Genomic DNA, 16,505 nt, shown 5'->3' on the forward strand with positions numbered 1-16,505 from the left:
AAACAGTAAAAAAATCTATGAGCTAATACAAAACCTGGCTAATCCTTGGATGCAACCCGCTGCTTCTTCCATTTATAAGCAGAAGCCAAAATGTTAAGATTGTTCGCCGGCATTTCTTCAGGGAAAAGATAGTCTATGTACTCCTCGTAGACTGCTGGACCATCCTCCATGTCTATTTGCCTTCTCTTCTTCAGTTTCTTTGGTAGCTCACCAAAATTGTTTTCAATATTTAAATGTTTCGTGCGGTTAAGAAGTCTTTCGTATAGTGCTCTTGTTCTTTCAAATTCACCCTCAGAGATCTCAAAGTCGATGTAAGCCTTCCATAGTAACTCTGGAATATCCAGTGCAGGTTGATCAATTGCAAGTTCAAAAACAGCTCTGGCTCTCTCTGTTTCATACAAGGACCTCTCTAACTCAGCGAATTTGCTCCAAGCATAGCAGTTTTCAGGTGACCATTCTAAGTACTTCTCATAGAGCTTTCTGCAACGATCTATATTCCCCAAATGCAGCTCTATTTCAATGTACTTCTTAAATATCTTGTCTTTAGGAGCCCTACCAATAGCTTCTCCAAGTAAAAGTCGTGCCTCCTTGAGTCTTAACTGCCGAATCTCAAACTGGGCAGCCAACAACCAAATCTTTGCAAATGAGAACTTGTGATGCGGAATCAGCTTAAGACACTCCCTGTAAACATGTCTGGTCCTTTCCATGTCTTGTGCATCAAGCTCTTCATATAATGCATAATTAATCCATAAGTAAATGTATCGCTGCCAATACCGCTTCTCTTCAGCAGGAGGAACATTAGCAATGGCTCTCTCATAAACCTCTCTAATCCTCTCTTTATTTCCAACGCTCTCTTCTAGACGAATATAATCAAACCAAGTATCATAGTTACGTGGATTCATCTTGACTTGATCCTCATACTGAAACCTCTCTTTTCCAACTATAGTATCCTCAATACCTTCCCTATCACCATACTGCTTTTCAAATGCAACAAACTTGCTGTACAAATCCTCAGCTGCTCGCCCTTTCGGTATGTGATCAAGTGCAAACTTATATATGCACCTTGCCCTGTCCGTCTCCCTACACTTGTCCTCAAACTCTGCAAATGCCACAAACAACTGCTCAGCTTCCTCGTCATCATCTGCCAACTTATCCACAGCCCTCTCATAACAACTCCTTGCCCTCCCAATCTCCCCGTTCTTCATCTCAAATTTTGCGAACCTAATCCAAGCAATAACTTTCGGATGACACTGAACCAATCTCTCAAAAATTTCTCTTGCCCTCTCTATTTCATTATACCTCAACTCAAACTTAATGTAAGACAACCACCCTTGCTGGTCCGGCATCCACCCCATCCACCTCTCAAAAATACCTCTTGCACCAGCTACATTGCCAAGCATCTCTTCCATATGAATATACTTGTACCACAACTGATCAACCCTAGGCAAACGGATAACAGCTCGATCCCATAGATTGCGAGCATGATCAACAAACTTATTCTTCATCTCCATATGGGCATACTTCAACCAGATGGTATGGTCACGGTTAAGTGCATCGACTACAAGGGCACGTTCCCAGATAGAACGAGCACGCTTCAAGTCGTTTTGTGATTCTTCCCATTCAGCATATTTCACCCACACACTCTTGTTCCAGCCTACACGGCTAATTAAGGATTCAAATTCCTTTCGCTTGCGAAGGCGGTAATCAGCTACTTCTGTTTGGTCAGTGATTTTCTGGTTGGGCGGTCTGATTTCTGCCTCTTGACGTTCCCTAGCTTCTCGGAGGATTTGCTCCGACGTGATTTGGATTGGGGCTGGGGTTTTGTTCTTCACCCGCCTAGCCATAGCAACCTTTACCTCCGTTTCCTTACGAGTGAGGTAACCCGAAGCCATTAATTGAATGTTGAATTTGTAGAAAAGATGGGAAATAAACGTGACAATTTTTTTTTCCCATAAGAGAAGGCTTTATATAACATCACATAGGAGTTTTTTCCTAGTTGGTTAAGGTAAACTTTTTCCCATTCAGTTTAGGTAAAAAAAAATTCCTATTTGTAAGGCATCCTTTTCCTATTCGGTTAAGGTTTACGATTTGGACCAATAATAATTCCTTATTTCTAACTATACCCTTTAGAGATTAACTTGTGTCCACGATCAGTGGAATTCTTTTTACACTATCTAAGTCACACAAAATGTAAGTTTTTAAATTTGTTTATTTTTTATTTTATAGAATATAAATATTAAATATAGTAGTATAAGGCAACTAGGACTCAAAATTTATTTTATCAAATTAGTTTAGGATTCTATTTTTTGATTTACCTAAAATATTTCATCGTTATTTTTTGTTTCATCGTTCTCAAACTTGTTTCAGTTGGTGTTGTATCTTGAACATCCGTAATGGGAGGCCCTCAGGTATCTCTTCTGTGACACATTGCTTCCAACAAACTCAATATCTATATGCATGATGACATATATCGTTTTACTTTCGGTATATATATATATATCCCAAGTCTCGCGGGAAAGGAATTTGAAGGGCTAGGGCGGGCCAACCCTTCATTTGGAAGGGCCTGAAAATGCTTAACTCAACACAATCCTAGAAGGGCGGAGGGCTGGGGTGGGCTAGCCCTTCTTCTTCTTTTTTTTTCTTTTCAAACTTATAATTATATAACATCAAGAAAATAAGAAGATTTTCAAATCAAATATGGCAAACAATGGTATTGTTTCAATAACACTAGCAAAAAATCTAATGTAATTAACATGTATCTCGCATACCATATACGCCAGCGAGATAAGAGAGTGACAAGCAAGATGAGAGGGAGGTGAGGGCTCGAGATTTGTCTATGTATCCTAGATACATGTGAATCTACTTGGATAGAGTGTATCATAGAGTGTATCTAGAACAAATTAACCTAATTTTGAGTCTATATATTCTGAGATACATATGTCTGGACGTACCAAAATCTAGTTAGATTCATAATATACAACATAGCATGTATTTAAGTAATTAAATGATATACTAGTGAGATTATTGTAAGTTACCCTTAAATAAAAAGTTTTGGCTCATGGGTCAACCCCGACCCGACCCCGATCAAGCCTCAAGGACCAAGGGCTTATAAGCCCTAGTTTCAAATGGACTTGAAAATTCCTATCCCAACTCTACCCCAATAACAGGTTAGGTTGGGTCGGACCCATAGGCTAAGCCCATTTTGACGGCTCTATCATTAATGTTTCTTGTTCAGAAATTATTCACTAATCAATGATACTATAAGAGTATATGTATATATCAATACAATATATATATATATATATATACACACACACTGATTTAGTATCAATTAAGTGAAACTATCAGTTTTAATGATACCAATGCAATATAAGAGAAATTACGTGGATAAGCAAACATATACTAGTTAATTATCCAACACAACTATAGTTTGAATTAATTACAGCTTGCAACTTAATTTTAGCTATGTTTGTGTCGCCTCTCTCCTTTCTTCCCCTCTCTCCTCTTATATACATATACAAATACACATTATCAAATACAAATTATACATATAAATATATAATTATATGACAAATATACAAGTACAATTACCATTTCTCCACTCTATGCCTTCTCTCACTCGCCTCTTTCCTCCTTCTCCTAATCTCGCTCGCCTCTCTCCTCCCTCTCCTAATCTCGCTCGCCTCTCTCCTCCCTCTCCTAATCTCGCTCGCCATATATACGAATATATATGTATACCAGTTACATATATACAATTATTTTGACAAATATACATATACAATTCGCCTCTCTCTACTCCCTGTCGTCTCACGCTCACCTCTCTCCTCCCTCTCCCAATCTCGCTTGCCTATCTCCTCCCTCTAACATGTAGCTACAAATCATAATTAGTAAACTATAGCTATAGAGCATAATTAAGTTATTTTTAAGTGGCTACATGCGAAAATTCCCCTATAATATATGATATTGATTTAGTATCAGTTAAGCGAAATTAGTTGGGGTATATAATGTAATTATTTAGTGGAGTATGAATATAAAGAGGTATATGTTTATAATTATTTTACTTTTATGGGGTATTTGCTTAATTTTCTCGAAAAATTTCACACTCACATGATAGAAATTTCAGCCCATTTTTACATCCAGTTCAGTAATAAATGCATGACTAATGTGCATTGTTAAAAAAATCAAAAGGTTATTAATAATAATTTGTTAGAGTTGTAGTGTTTGATGCTTGTAATTGTTCTTAATGATATATTTTAAATTTGAGTAATATTTACGGTATATTTTTGAGTTTTAAATTGTGTGATGAATTGTTGAAATTCTAAGAATAAATTACTAAGTTTTGTTTAGACGCTCATGTCAGAAATTTCAATGCATTTTTTACATGTATTTCAATTATATATGATTTAAAATTCAACCAAATTTTGTATGGACCTCGATAAAAAAATGCCTAAACTTTTACCTTAGCAATTCGTACTAATCATTAGATGAAAATGTTTAATGTTTGGCCTTCATAAAGACTATACTTTCAAATACGAACGTCTAAAGTTATGAAACTTCAAACATGACAATGTAGCACTTTTTGTAAATACTCCTATTGAAAGAAAATAGTCTATCACAATATCAAAAAACGAGTATTTGTGCACTTCCCCGATAGAGATAGTTAGAGTAGAAAAAAATATCAAATGCATTATAATTCTTCATGTATACTTAATATATAACGTATACTATATATAAAAATATCTTGAAATTGTCCCTCAATGAAAGAAAGTAAAGATTTAGGCACAACCATTCATGTATTTGGATAAGACTACTACACTACTATTCATATACAAAGTAACACAAACTCCATAAACAAAATTAATTAGCTCATATGGAAACTCTCATATGTCTTCAAATCTCAAATCTCTCCATTACAAACTCATTTCCATTGAATCAAAAAATCCCAATCCATTTTCATAAAAAAATAAACAGAACTCCAAACCTCCAACTAACCACATGGAAATTGAATGCCGAAGCGAAAGGCTTCGGCAATGGAAAACCCGAAACTTCAAAAAAGGGTAACAGAAGGAACAATAACAACAATGACGATAACGACGAGAAAATTCCGACGGAGATATGGGAAAGGATTATTGGAAGGATTCTGTTTTACGTCGGAGCTCCGTTGATCGGCGGTGTGATTTTGCTGCAGATTTTCGATATTATAAAGCAGCAGAAATTGGTGGATCTGCCAATTTGGTTACCATTTTTGACGACGTTTATCACATTTGGGGCTTCAGCACTTGGAGCTGCTTATGGAACTTTGTCAGCCAGTTGGGATCCGGAGAAACAGGGCTCGTTTATTGGGCTGGAAGAAGCTCAGAAGAACTGGGTTGATATGTGGGCCGAAGATGGTGCTGATGAAGAAGAAGAAAATAGGTGGATCAATTAAGAAATGTAAACTAACGATTATTTTTCCTTAATTGAATAGGAGTAATTTAATCCAGTTTTTTTCTGTTGGTTGTTGTTTATTGGATAAGTGATTGACAAAAAATAGGGATTGGTTATCATATAGTTGATTAAATTTATAAATTTCTCCTCTAATAGATAATTAAGGGGTCGTTTGGTTTAAAAATAAGTCGGCAAATAAAGATGTATAGTAAGTACACTGTCTCTCCTGGATTTCCCTGGCAATATTCATCAGTATTACGGTTCATAGTATACTGAATTGGTTTCTGCCACTCAATTACTTTCATATCCAAATCCAACTGTTGTCAGCATTGGGAAACTTATGAAATGTTTACTAGTTTAGGAGTTAATTATTTAGATATAATCTAGTTTACAATATTACAAATTTTACTAGATTTTGATACATTTAGATAGAGAAAATGGCCACAAAGATCATTGATCCAATTCTTCTTCTGAAAAAACAAGTCAATTATCAAAATCCTCTTTGACTTACAAATTAAAATTTCTTCAAATTTCTAAAGAACATTTTTGAAATTCTATTTTCCACCTTTGTCTCATTTTAATTTTTATTTTATATCTGAAAAGTGAAATCATTGAAAAACTATTAATATTGAAAAGGAAAAAACAAGAAAGCTATATCATTTTCGTATAGAGCTTTGACAAGAGACTATATAATTAAAGCTTGAAAAGAACTGATTTATAGAATATTCTAAGTGGAATTAATGAAGTGTTTTTTTTTAAAAAAAAAATTGTTTGCATTTGTATCAGTTGTCTCATCTTTCTTTATTTTATTTTTGGTGTGTATGAAAGTGCAAGCTACTGATTTTTTTTTTTTGTAGAGATGGAGATAAAAAGCGAGTGTAGTGTAAGTTATTTTTCTCATAAGAATATGTCAGGTGGTAGGTTGAAGATGCAGAATAACCTCTGGGACCATCTCCAACTCGTTTTTATTTTACTCTTCATTCTTTATATTTGGAGAGTAAAATAGAGAATGAGCACTTCAACCTCCCTCCATTTTACTCTCTATTCTTTATAGGTCCTTTCTTTATATTTAGAGAGTTGAATAGTCACACTCTCTATTTCACTTTTTTAATATTGTATTGTTATTTCTATTATTTTTTTCATTAACATATTATTTTAAATATAATGTCAGTAATTAAATATCTAATATTCATAATTCTTTTAAATGTAATACTATAGTAATTTCATCCCGAATTAAAGTATTTTATTTTATTTTTCTAATTTTTCGTCAATAATATAATTTTATTTTATTATTAATTTTTCACTATAAGGAATGCACAAATTCAAATGAGAAGATGAAAATTTTAATTTAAAACTACAATACATAACATAATAATTTAAATACAAGATAAAATACAATACAATACAATACATGACATAATAACTAATTTAATATAACAATAATTTAGTAATTCGGTAGGTTGTTTCCAAATTTAGCACTATTCGAAAAAAGTAGGGTATGATGGTAGATGAAAATCTCCGGTTTGAACAATTTTTAGCTAGACATAAAAAAATTAAGTACAAAAATACTCATTTTGAACTCCTTAATGCATTAATAGAACATTTATGGGAGCATCATAATAATTTTAAAAGTTGAGTGTTTATGTAATATTTATGTAATTGTATTTCACTTTTATTTGAATTTGTCCATTAATTTGTATATTATATAATTGCAAATTATGTTATTTAGAAATTTAGAATAAAATAAAATTTTATATTAAATAAAAAAATTGAAAAAATAAAATTTTATATCACATGAAAATTATATAAAGTAATTATTTGGGAAAAAGAAAGAAAGGATTTATATTATGAAATAAGAAAATAAGAATGAACATAAATAATAATATAATATTGAGAAGAGAGAAAAAAATTTCTTTTTAGAGAGTAAAATAGAGTTTAGGGGTTGGAGATGGCCTAATGGTAAAGGAGAGAAGATTGAAGGAGAAGAATGAGGTCTGTCTGGTGTTAATATTGAGGGACCCACAATTAAATTTAACAGCATTTTTTATATTTATGGTTAGTTTTAGGGTTAGAGATCAAAATGATCATCTTTTACTATACTTTTTTAATAAGGATACGAAGAATCAAAATACTTCAACCCCTATACATTAAGGATCATTTTGGTCATTTCTCCATCTAGATACATGGATTAAAATTAGGTATAATCTATTTTAAATACATTATATCCAAGTGAATTTGCATGTATCTGAGATACATAACAAATCTTGTTTGTCACTCTCCTATGTATATGGTGTGATTCGCATGAATCTGGGATACATGACTATCACGTTTGCCTCTCTCCTTATTTTAATGTATTTAGTAGTAAAAATACATATATTTAAGTATATCTTTCTCAATATATATTAGAAAACTTTTAATTAATTATGAGATACATAATTATTTAAAAGTATAAGTAGAATAGTATATATAATATGAATATATATCTAATAAAATAGTTTCTCCTTATTTATTTAATTGGAAATAATGGCATATACCTATCCAATTTGTCTTGATATTCAGAGAAGGAAATTGAAGTAAACAGCAAAGTTGATGCAAAACATTAATAAATTTTGTAGAGGAATTCATGGAGTGTGTCATACCTCATGTGAGTCATATTTGTGAATTAAAAAAAATGAGCTCACGCGACATAAAAGGAAATTAAAAAAAAAAATAGTGTGGCAATGCGCATGACAAGTTGATAAAGTAAATGGCCGACCTGCAGTTTGAGTTTGCCGTCATTAAGTGTATATCGGTCAATTCGATTTAAAGTATTATCGGTTTTTTTATTTTTAAATATGCTAAATTGATAATTAAATCAATAAGATATTTGTTATTGATTTTCAGTTTATCGGTTTTGGTCTTTAACTGTTCAGTTTTTGGTTTAACCAATAAGAAAATGATTTCAAAACAAATATATGACTTGTCCAATAATTTAATGCGAAATAAAGAAGAGAGAAATCTAATTACTCATTGAGTGCAAAAATTCAACTTAGTGTAGTAAAAGTATAGCAAATACTCATAATTCACAACCCTAGTCGTTACCTAAAAAATTAAAGAATACTAAAACCTAAATGATAAATGCAGAGAGCAGAGTTAATTAAGTAATGTTAATTGTGTAGGGTCCTTATAGTTAAAGTCTAATATAATGATTATATTAATATTTTTTGTTTGATATTTATCTATGACTAAAAATTAAAATAGTAAATTATTATATTTTTAATGGGTTATTGGTTAACCCAATAACCCAATATTAAAAAGCCAATATCGAACCGATAATCCAATATTTTTTTATAAAACAATTAAATCATCGTTAACTCAATAACAATAAACTAATAACACTTTTTTCGATTCGATTTATCGATTGGTTCGATTTTTGCACACCCACAGTCATTACCAATATCGATTGAATTTTGTAATTGTTTCGAATTGCTCTTCTGCTGACATATTGAATTATGCATTGACCCTCCAATTATTTAATTACCAATATCGATTGAATTTTGTAATTGTTTTGAATTGCTCTTCTGCTGACATATTGAGTTATGCATTGACCCTTCAATTATTTAATTTTGTTCAATTTCTCAAACAATTTGTTACGACATGATTTTTCTCGCAATTGATTGAGACTTTAAGGTTATATGTAGAGTAATTTTTTCACAAATCTAGATTCTTCTGTTTAATTCTTTATTTGAAGGAGCGTTGACCAACATTGCAGCCAGACTTTAGACTTATTCCATTGGAACTTGAATCCCACAGCCAATTCAAATTATATTGCAGCAAGACATCAGACTTGTATAGCCAATTCAAATTATATTGTTTATTCCGTCATTGTAAAGGCATATAAGATTCAATGTTATGCTGTCTTCTAACTTTGATCCACCCTTTACCACATTCTCCAATATAGTCTAATAAAAATTTTATTGCATTATGTTGTGTTTTCTTCTTCATTGCTAGTAGGTTGATGGGTTGTGTGCATTATACACATGTTTTGACCTTTATCAATTCATAGTCTTAACGAGAGAATTTCCATCAATAATAATGAAAACAAATGAATCAACTCTAACTTTGAATTTACCCTACTGTATAGACTATGATAATTGTGGTAGGGGTGAACTGCGTAGGCTGGACAAAGTTGTGTTCTTTTGGGTGGACAAGCCATATGCTACTGCCTACGGATAATGAGGGAATTCAAACCTTGAAAATGAAATCCTATTTAGTAGAAGCACAGAGAAAAATAACTCTACTCCTCTGCGATACTAGATTAGATGGTTCAATGATAAAAGTTTGAGTACCAAATGGTTAAAAAAGAAATTAACAATCTTTATGATGAGAATTACACATATATCAAACCAACTTTCCAATATATGCATCAACAAAATCAAAATATGTTTCCTTATTTCCCTGCTATCTCTAAAAATTAAACTCACAGAAATATGTATATAATATTAACAGGGTATTAATTAAATCCATTTAGAAGATAACACAAGAATTTGGATCCTCTTCGATACTTGGATAGTTATAATAAGCAGGAACAGTAACAGTGGGTTGATAAGGTTGCTGATAGTGATAAAACATAGGTGCGGGATAAGCTTGAGCTTCATCTTTTCCGTCTTTCTTCTTCTTATCTCTTCCTCCCTTTTTAGCATCGTCTTTTTTGCCTTCTTCCTTTTTACCCCTTTCATCTTTTTTACTGCCTTCGTCTTTCTTTTTCTCTGGCTCTTTTGCTGGTCCAACAGAGAGGATATCAGTGTAACAGAGCTTCCTCAATTTGAAAACTAGTGAAACTGGATCTATGTTTCCTGTTATTGTTAATTTCTTCTCCTTTGAGTTTATTGAAATTGATTCTACCCCTGCAACAAATTCACACCAGAAAACCATCAAAATTCAGAATCTCTACTATTTCAGGATCGGGACTTCTAGATAATTCATGATTCTTGTAAAAGTTACTCTCGTCTCTCCCAATTTACCTGTTGTTTTAGATCAAAATATTTACTCCTTCATCCCATTTTATACAACATCCTTTCATTTTTAATCTATTAAAAAAAAATGTCGTTTTATTATATTTAAAAATATTTTAACTTAAAAATCCCTCTTTTATCCTAATTAAATAAATCTTAACCACACAAATATATAAAAATTATTTTAGACAATAAGTTAGCAAAAAAAAAATTCTTTTTTCTTTAAACCTTATGATAAGTCAAAGGTTACTACATAAAATGGGATGGAGGGAGTATTATTACTTTAGAAATTCAAGAGGAAGACTAGAGTTGCAATCGTTTTCAACTACTATATTATATTTAATATTAAAGAAATATGTACAATATTTTAAGAGAAAAAAAATATCAAATATTACATTTGTTGACTAAATTAATAAATATGAAAAAGGATGGATAGAGTGGTAAAAAGAAGTAATTCTATAATACCTTCAAGACTAGAAACATTTATCATTGCCTTCTGCTTGATTTTCTCGTCGAAATACTCCAATTTCAAAATCACTTTCTGTAGAAGAAGAATCAAAGTTTCAGAATCAGTTTCTATAAAAAGAATCAAAGTTTGGAGTTTAAATCATAGTTTTACTTGAAAATTAGAATACATGAAAAGATAACTTTAGCTAATTGTTTGAAAAAAGAAAGTGGGGAGAATATGTATATGCAGAACAAAGAGCGAAACGCTAACCTTCTTTTCATACTTCCTTGGCCTGCCCTTCTTTTTAAATTTGTCCTCAAACTCCGGAAATACCACAAGCAACTGCTTAACGTCCTCATCATCAGCCAACTTTTCCACAGCTCTCTCATAACAATTCCTTGCCCTCTCTATCTCCCCATTCTCCATCTCAAATTTCGCGAACCTAATCCAAGCACTAACTTTCGGATGACACTGCACGAATCTCTTGAAAATTGCTCTTGCCTTATCTATTTCATTATACCTTAACTCAAACTTAATGTAAGACAACCACCCGTGCTGGTCCGGCATCCACGTCATCCACCTCCAAAAAATATATCTCGCACCGGCCACATTGCCGAGCATTTCTTCCATATGAATATACTTGTACCACAGCTGATCAACTCTAGGCAAAAGAGTAACAGCTCGATCCCATACGTTACGAGCATGATTAACAAACTTATTTTTCATCTCCATATCGATATACTTCAACCAGATGGTATGGTCATGGTGAAGTGCATCGACTGCAAGTGCACGTTCCCAGATAGAATGAGCTCGCTTCAAGTCCTTTTGTGATTCTTCCCATTCAGCATATTTCACCCACACACTCTTGTTCCTGCTGGCACGGCTAATTAAGGTCTCAAATTCCTTCCGCTTGCGAAGGCGGTAATCAGCTAGAGCTGTTGGGTCGTCAGTGATTTTCGGTGATCTAAATAAAGCTGTTGCCATAAAATAAAGTGAACTAATATTTGGTCTTAGGTAGTACGAGTAATAAATTTTCTTATAACTCTTCTTATTTCATCCTTTACCAATCCATCGGCGACTTCAACTTTCACGGCGACTTCAACTTCTGATTTACTTTGTATTGCAAATAGCATAAATTAAGGGTGTGCTTGGTATGGAAAATGGTTTCCTATTTTTCCATTTTTTGTTGGCTTAAAATGTTTGAAAATATTTTTCAAATCAACTCATTTTCCTCAAATTTAAGGAAACTGCCTTCCTTTCTAAAATTAAGAAAAACATTTTCCAAAACTCTACTTCATCCTTTAATTTTTTTTCCTGGTTCAGATCTCAGGGTCGGATTTCGGAACGGTCATTGAGGTCTTGTCCTGGTTTGGTGTCGAGGTCGGGTCTTAGATCATTTATCAGGGTTGATTTTCGGATAAAAAATTATTTTCTTAAAGAGTATTTTTTTAGTCTCAAGCCAAAAAAATAAAAGATATTTTCTGAAAATATTTTTCATTCACCAATCAAACATTAAAAAATATTTTCTAATCTCCAACCAAACATGAGATAATAAGTTATAAATGCACTTGTTTTCCAAGAAAACATTTTCCTTCGTACCAAACACACCCCCAAGTATACTCAATTTTAGATTGGAAAAGTATTAGGCTGAAAAGTATCATCATCATATGTGATATAGTATTAAAACCCACAAAATAAAAATATTTGATTTATCAAGAATAACTAATTTGCTTTCTTTTGTAGGAAAGATGGTTAATGACTCTTACAGAGAAGAACGAGATGTAATGGAATAACAACGTGGGGGAGAAGTGAGAGGAAACACTTATCTAGTTGGCTAAGTTGGGGTTACTTTTAGATCTACTTAAACTCGTTTGGATTCATTTTAAGCAAAAGTGATAAAACTTATTTTATCAAAGGGAAAAGGAACAAAAATTTGCGGGAAAATGCATAAGTACCCCTAATCTATGCTCGAAATCCTAGAGACACTTATACTATACTAAGATTCTATTACCTTTCGAACTTATTTTATAAATAATTTTCTACCCCTTTTCGACTTACGTGACACTATCTTTGAAAAAGTTATCAACACGTGCGGGCCCACAAGATAGTGCCACGTAGGCCGAAAATGGGTAGAAAATTATTTATAAAATAAGTTCAGGGGGTAATAAGACCTTAGTATAGTATAAATGTGTCTCTGAGATTTTGGCATAGATCGGGGGGTACTTATGCATTTTCCCAAAATATGCTTAACCTTTTGAAAAATGGTTTATAAATACATTTCTCCCTTTCTTCTATATTTGGGTCTAAAAATACTTTTGGGCCCGTTTGGCTATGCGATATGAATTATGAAATTAAATCATGATATGATATCATTATATGAAATAATGAGATGAAGTTGAAGTTTTGTTTGGACATGCGATATGAATTTTTTGTGTTGTATATTTCCTCATTAACATAAGAATCTCATAAGTTGTAAAACTATTAAAATGACCTTAATTATTTATTCAATCTTATCAAATAAACAAAAACTTATAAAATCACATAATAAAGTATTAGACAGTTATTTGTTCTCCATTTAATTAATTGTTTCATCTAACTTTAATTGATCAAACTCTAATTCAATAAAAAAAAATTGAACATAAATTGTAGTGTACTAGTCTTTAATATAATCCTCCCACATAGTACGAACAATCTTTTCACGTTGAACTTGCATTTCTCTATCATATGGTCAAGAAGACAAATCAACATTGTTATTTTGAGCCATTTGTTGGTCAATATCATTCACAACTATATTTTCAAGCTCATAGACCATAAATATTTCGTCACCCCTTTTGTATTATCGCAAATAATCATGTAACACTGTACAAGTTATGACAATTTTCACTTGTGTGTCATTATCATATGGTTCATGCCTTGTTTCACTTGTGTGCAATTGCACATTTTCAGTGCATTAATTTTGTGCTAAAATCAAACATATTGGAAGTAATGATTATCAAACATAAATCACCAATTTTGTCATTTTTCATGTTAAATTGCTTTAAACATTTTCATATGTAGTCGAAAGAGAAGTTTTTTTATTATGAAAAATCAAAAAAATATTACTCCCTTCGTTTGTATTTATATTCACCAAATCAATTCTTACTTTATCATTTATATTAACCAAATTGAAAGGAATAATAAATTTTATGTTGGTGAGAATAATAAATTTAAAAAGTAATTATGTGATTATTACTTTTATTTACATATGAAATAAATGTTTAGTAAATATAATGTGGGGTTGTTTTAACAAAATATAAACTTGTGGGTCAACTTTTGTATTTAAAAAATCTCAAATCATGATATTGAATTCTCATATCATGATTTTTGGAGAATATGATATTTCATCTCATGATATAAAATCATGAGATGGAGCAGCGTGAAATCGCATGTCCGAACACTAATTTCGTATCGTGATATAATATCGCATGACCAAACACCTACTTAATGTTTGTTGTTTTGGATCAAACATACCCCTCAAACTAACAAAATTAAGGTCAAGTTTTGATGCTTTTAAACAGAGTCACGTGGCATTTTCTGATTGGTCGCAAACTATAATTTCAAATCAAATTTTTAGAACCCAAAACCCAGTCCCATTTTATGGTAATCAGATTTTCGACGGTGTGATTTTACTGCAAATTTTTGATTTAATAAAGCAACAGAAATTGTTGGAAACAGGGGTCGTTAATTGGGTTGGAAGAAGCACAACAGAATTGGGTTGATATGTGGGCTGAAGATGGTGCTGATGAAGAAGAAGAAAATAGGTGGATCAACTAAGAAATGTAAACTAATGATTGCTATTATTCATTAATAGGCACAATGTGCTGCCTCATTTCTGGAGTGATCTCATAGTCGCGGTTGAGGAGGTTGCAAGCCCATCTTCTTTCCTTTTCGTCACCAAAACCTGGAAGGCCTTCTTCGCTCAAATCTGCATGCTCTGCGTCCTCCAAAAGCCACACGTAATACTCTGGTGTGCAGAAGGGTCTATGCTCTCAAACATCAATAGTTATTACTTTTTCCCACCTTCGCAGTATGGTGCCCACTTGTGTTGTTTCTGGCCCAAAATCATACTCATATTGGCCCATATGGATCGCAGAGGTATCATTTGGATTTGACCAAACTGTCAGAGGACTCGTAGTGGTGCGTATGGTTGCACGCCATTTAAACCAATGAGCACGATAAAGTAGAACTCATTACCTTTTATAATGACACGACGAGGTTTCAACCAATAGTATTTTCATTGAATATTGATGGCCGAACGTTCTCTCAAGTACACAAACCAGTCCTCCGTTCCCACAGGGGAAACAAAATATTTCATCCTAGAGGTATGATTGATGATTTTATTCCCCATAGTCCCTCTAATAATGTCTACCGAATTAGCCCTTTGGTAGAAATGCTCAACAGCTTAGAGTTGCAGTAGAAAATTACACCCCTCGAAATACCTTTTGCCTTTGGTACACTTGGTCAGTGCTCTTATAATTTCTGCCAGTATCATGGGAACTATAGTCTTTCCGCCTCGAGCCATCATACGGACCATATAACTTAGGCTAGTGTGTATTTTTCCACCTTCTCTAGGAAAAACTAATGAGTCCAACAGTGCGACAGCGAAAATATTAAGACGGTATCTTTCTCACTTCGCAAGAGAGCAAGCAAATTCTCTGTGGAAGTTATCATGGCCTTCCAGGTCTCCAAAACGTGAGAATAGAAACTCTAAAGAAATCCATCATTTTTCCAGACAAAGCAAACTCGAATTATGACGCATGCCCATTTGTTTCAAGAAGGACCTTGGAGTTTGCTTGTGTGACACAATCATTTCACAATCTCTGTAAGGAAGACCAAGAAACCCACCAATGTCTTCAACTGTCGGGGTTAGTTCAAAGTCCCTAAATTTGAAAACTAACCTCTCAGAGTCCCAAAATTTCAACAATGTCTTAATCAAGTGACGATCTGACTCGATGGAGATTAAAGCAGTAAGGCCTCCTAGTAGTTCGTTTGCCTCTAACTCTCGATTCCTTTCAATATCCTTCCACCAGACCTTTAAAGTAGGATTCACTTTGACTACCATTTGCGTGTTTGAAAAATGAAGATAGGCCATGACTCTGCAAACAAACAACAAACAAAATCTAAACTTTATGTTGGCAAATTTGACTCAATTTAATTATTATAACCTCATTGACACATAAATATGCAATTTGTCTAAAGGGTGTTGGGGGCCTTTAGACGATAAGGTGGCTACTAATCATATGGATTGACACCAATGGTCAAACCACCTAGGGCTTATGCAACATGTATGACCTAAGTAAACTTTCTAAGAATTCGCTTGACACGGGCTTGAAAGGGGTTCTATGTGAGAAGGCTCGTGGTTTCCCGGTAGTAAGACTATCCGTTCCGTCCACCCATATGCCGACTCTCTATAATTAGGTGTTTGAAGAGAATTGGAGTAGTTGTGAGAGGTGCAAAGGCACAACATCACGGTAACAAAATGAAAAAGGAAGAGGGTCCCAATTGAGGAAAGTATGAGCGGAATGCCAGTTTATCAAAAGCGGTAACAATTAGCATGTAAGTGAAAAACAGTAACATATATACAGTTTAAGGAAAAC

The 16,505-nt window shown here is 33.0% G+C and overlaps 4 protein-coding genes across 4 annotated transcripts in view; 2 read left to right on the forward strand and 2 right to left on the reverse strand.

Annotated features, from left to right (window-relative positions):
• The window catches only part of LOC125833217 (glutaminyl-peptide cyclotransferase-like), a 247,381-nt gene that overhangs the window by 148,327 nt on the left and 82,549 nt on the right, over nt 1-16,505 (forward strand). The window lies entirely within an intron of this gene.
• On the reverse strand, nt 39-1,892 carry LOC125833160 (uncharacterized). Its single transcript, XM_049512300.1, has one exon. It carries the CDS (start codon nt 1,890-1,892, stop codon nt 39-41), a length of 1,854 nt encoding a protein of 617 aa, XP_049368257.1.
• LOC125833228 (uncharacterized protein PAM68-like) lies at nt 4,776-5,451 on the forward strand. The gene has a single exon (XM_049512373.1). It carries the CDS (start codon nt 4,871-4,873, stop codon nt 5,426-5,428), a length of 558 nt encoding a protein of 185 aa, XP_049368330.1. The 5' UTR covers nt 4,776-4,870; the 3' UTR covers nt 5,429-5,451.
• On the reverse strand, nt 9,934-11,853 carry LOC125833161 (uncharacterized). The gene is made up of 4 exons (XM_049512302.1): nt 11,472-11,853; nt 11,140-11,375; nt 10,887-10,962; nt 9,934-10,313 (listed from the first exon to the last, which is right to left on the reverse strand). Exons 1-4 carry the CDS (start codon nt 11,851-11,853, stop codon nt 9,934-9,936), a joined length of 1,074 nt encoding a protein of 357 aa, XP_049368259.1.

Source organism: Solanum verrucosum, unplaced genomic scaffold (assembly GCF_900185275.1).
Source record: "Solanum verrucosum unplaced genomic scaffold, falcon-dt-bn FXZP01000100.1, whole genome shotgun sequence".
Taxonomy (NCBI): domain Eukaryota; kingdom Viridiplantae; phylum Streptophyta; class Magnoliopsida; order Solanales; family Solanaceae; genus Solanum; species Solanum verrucosum.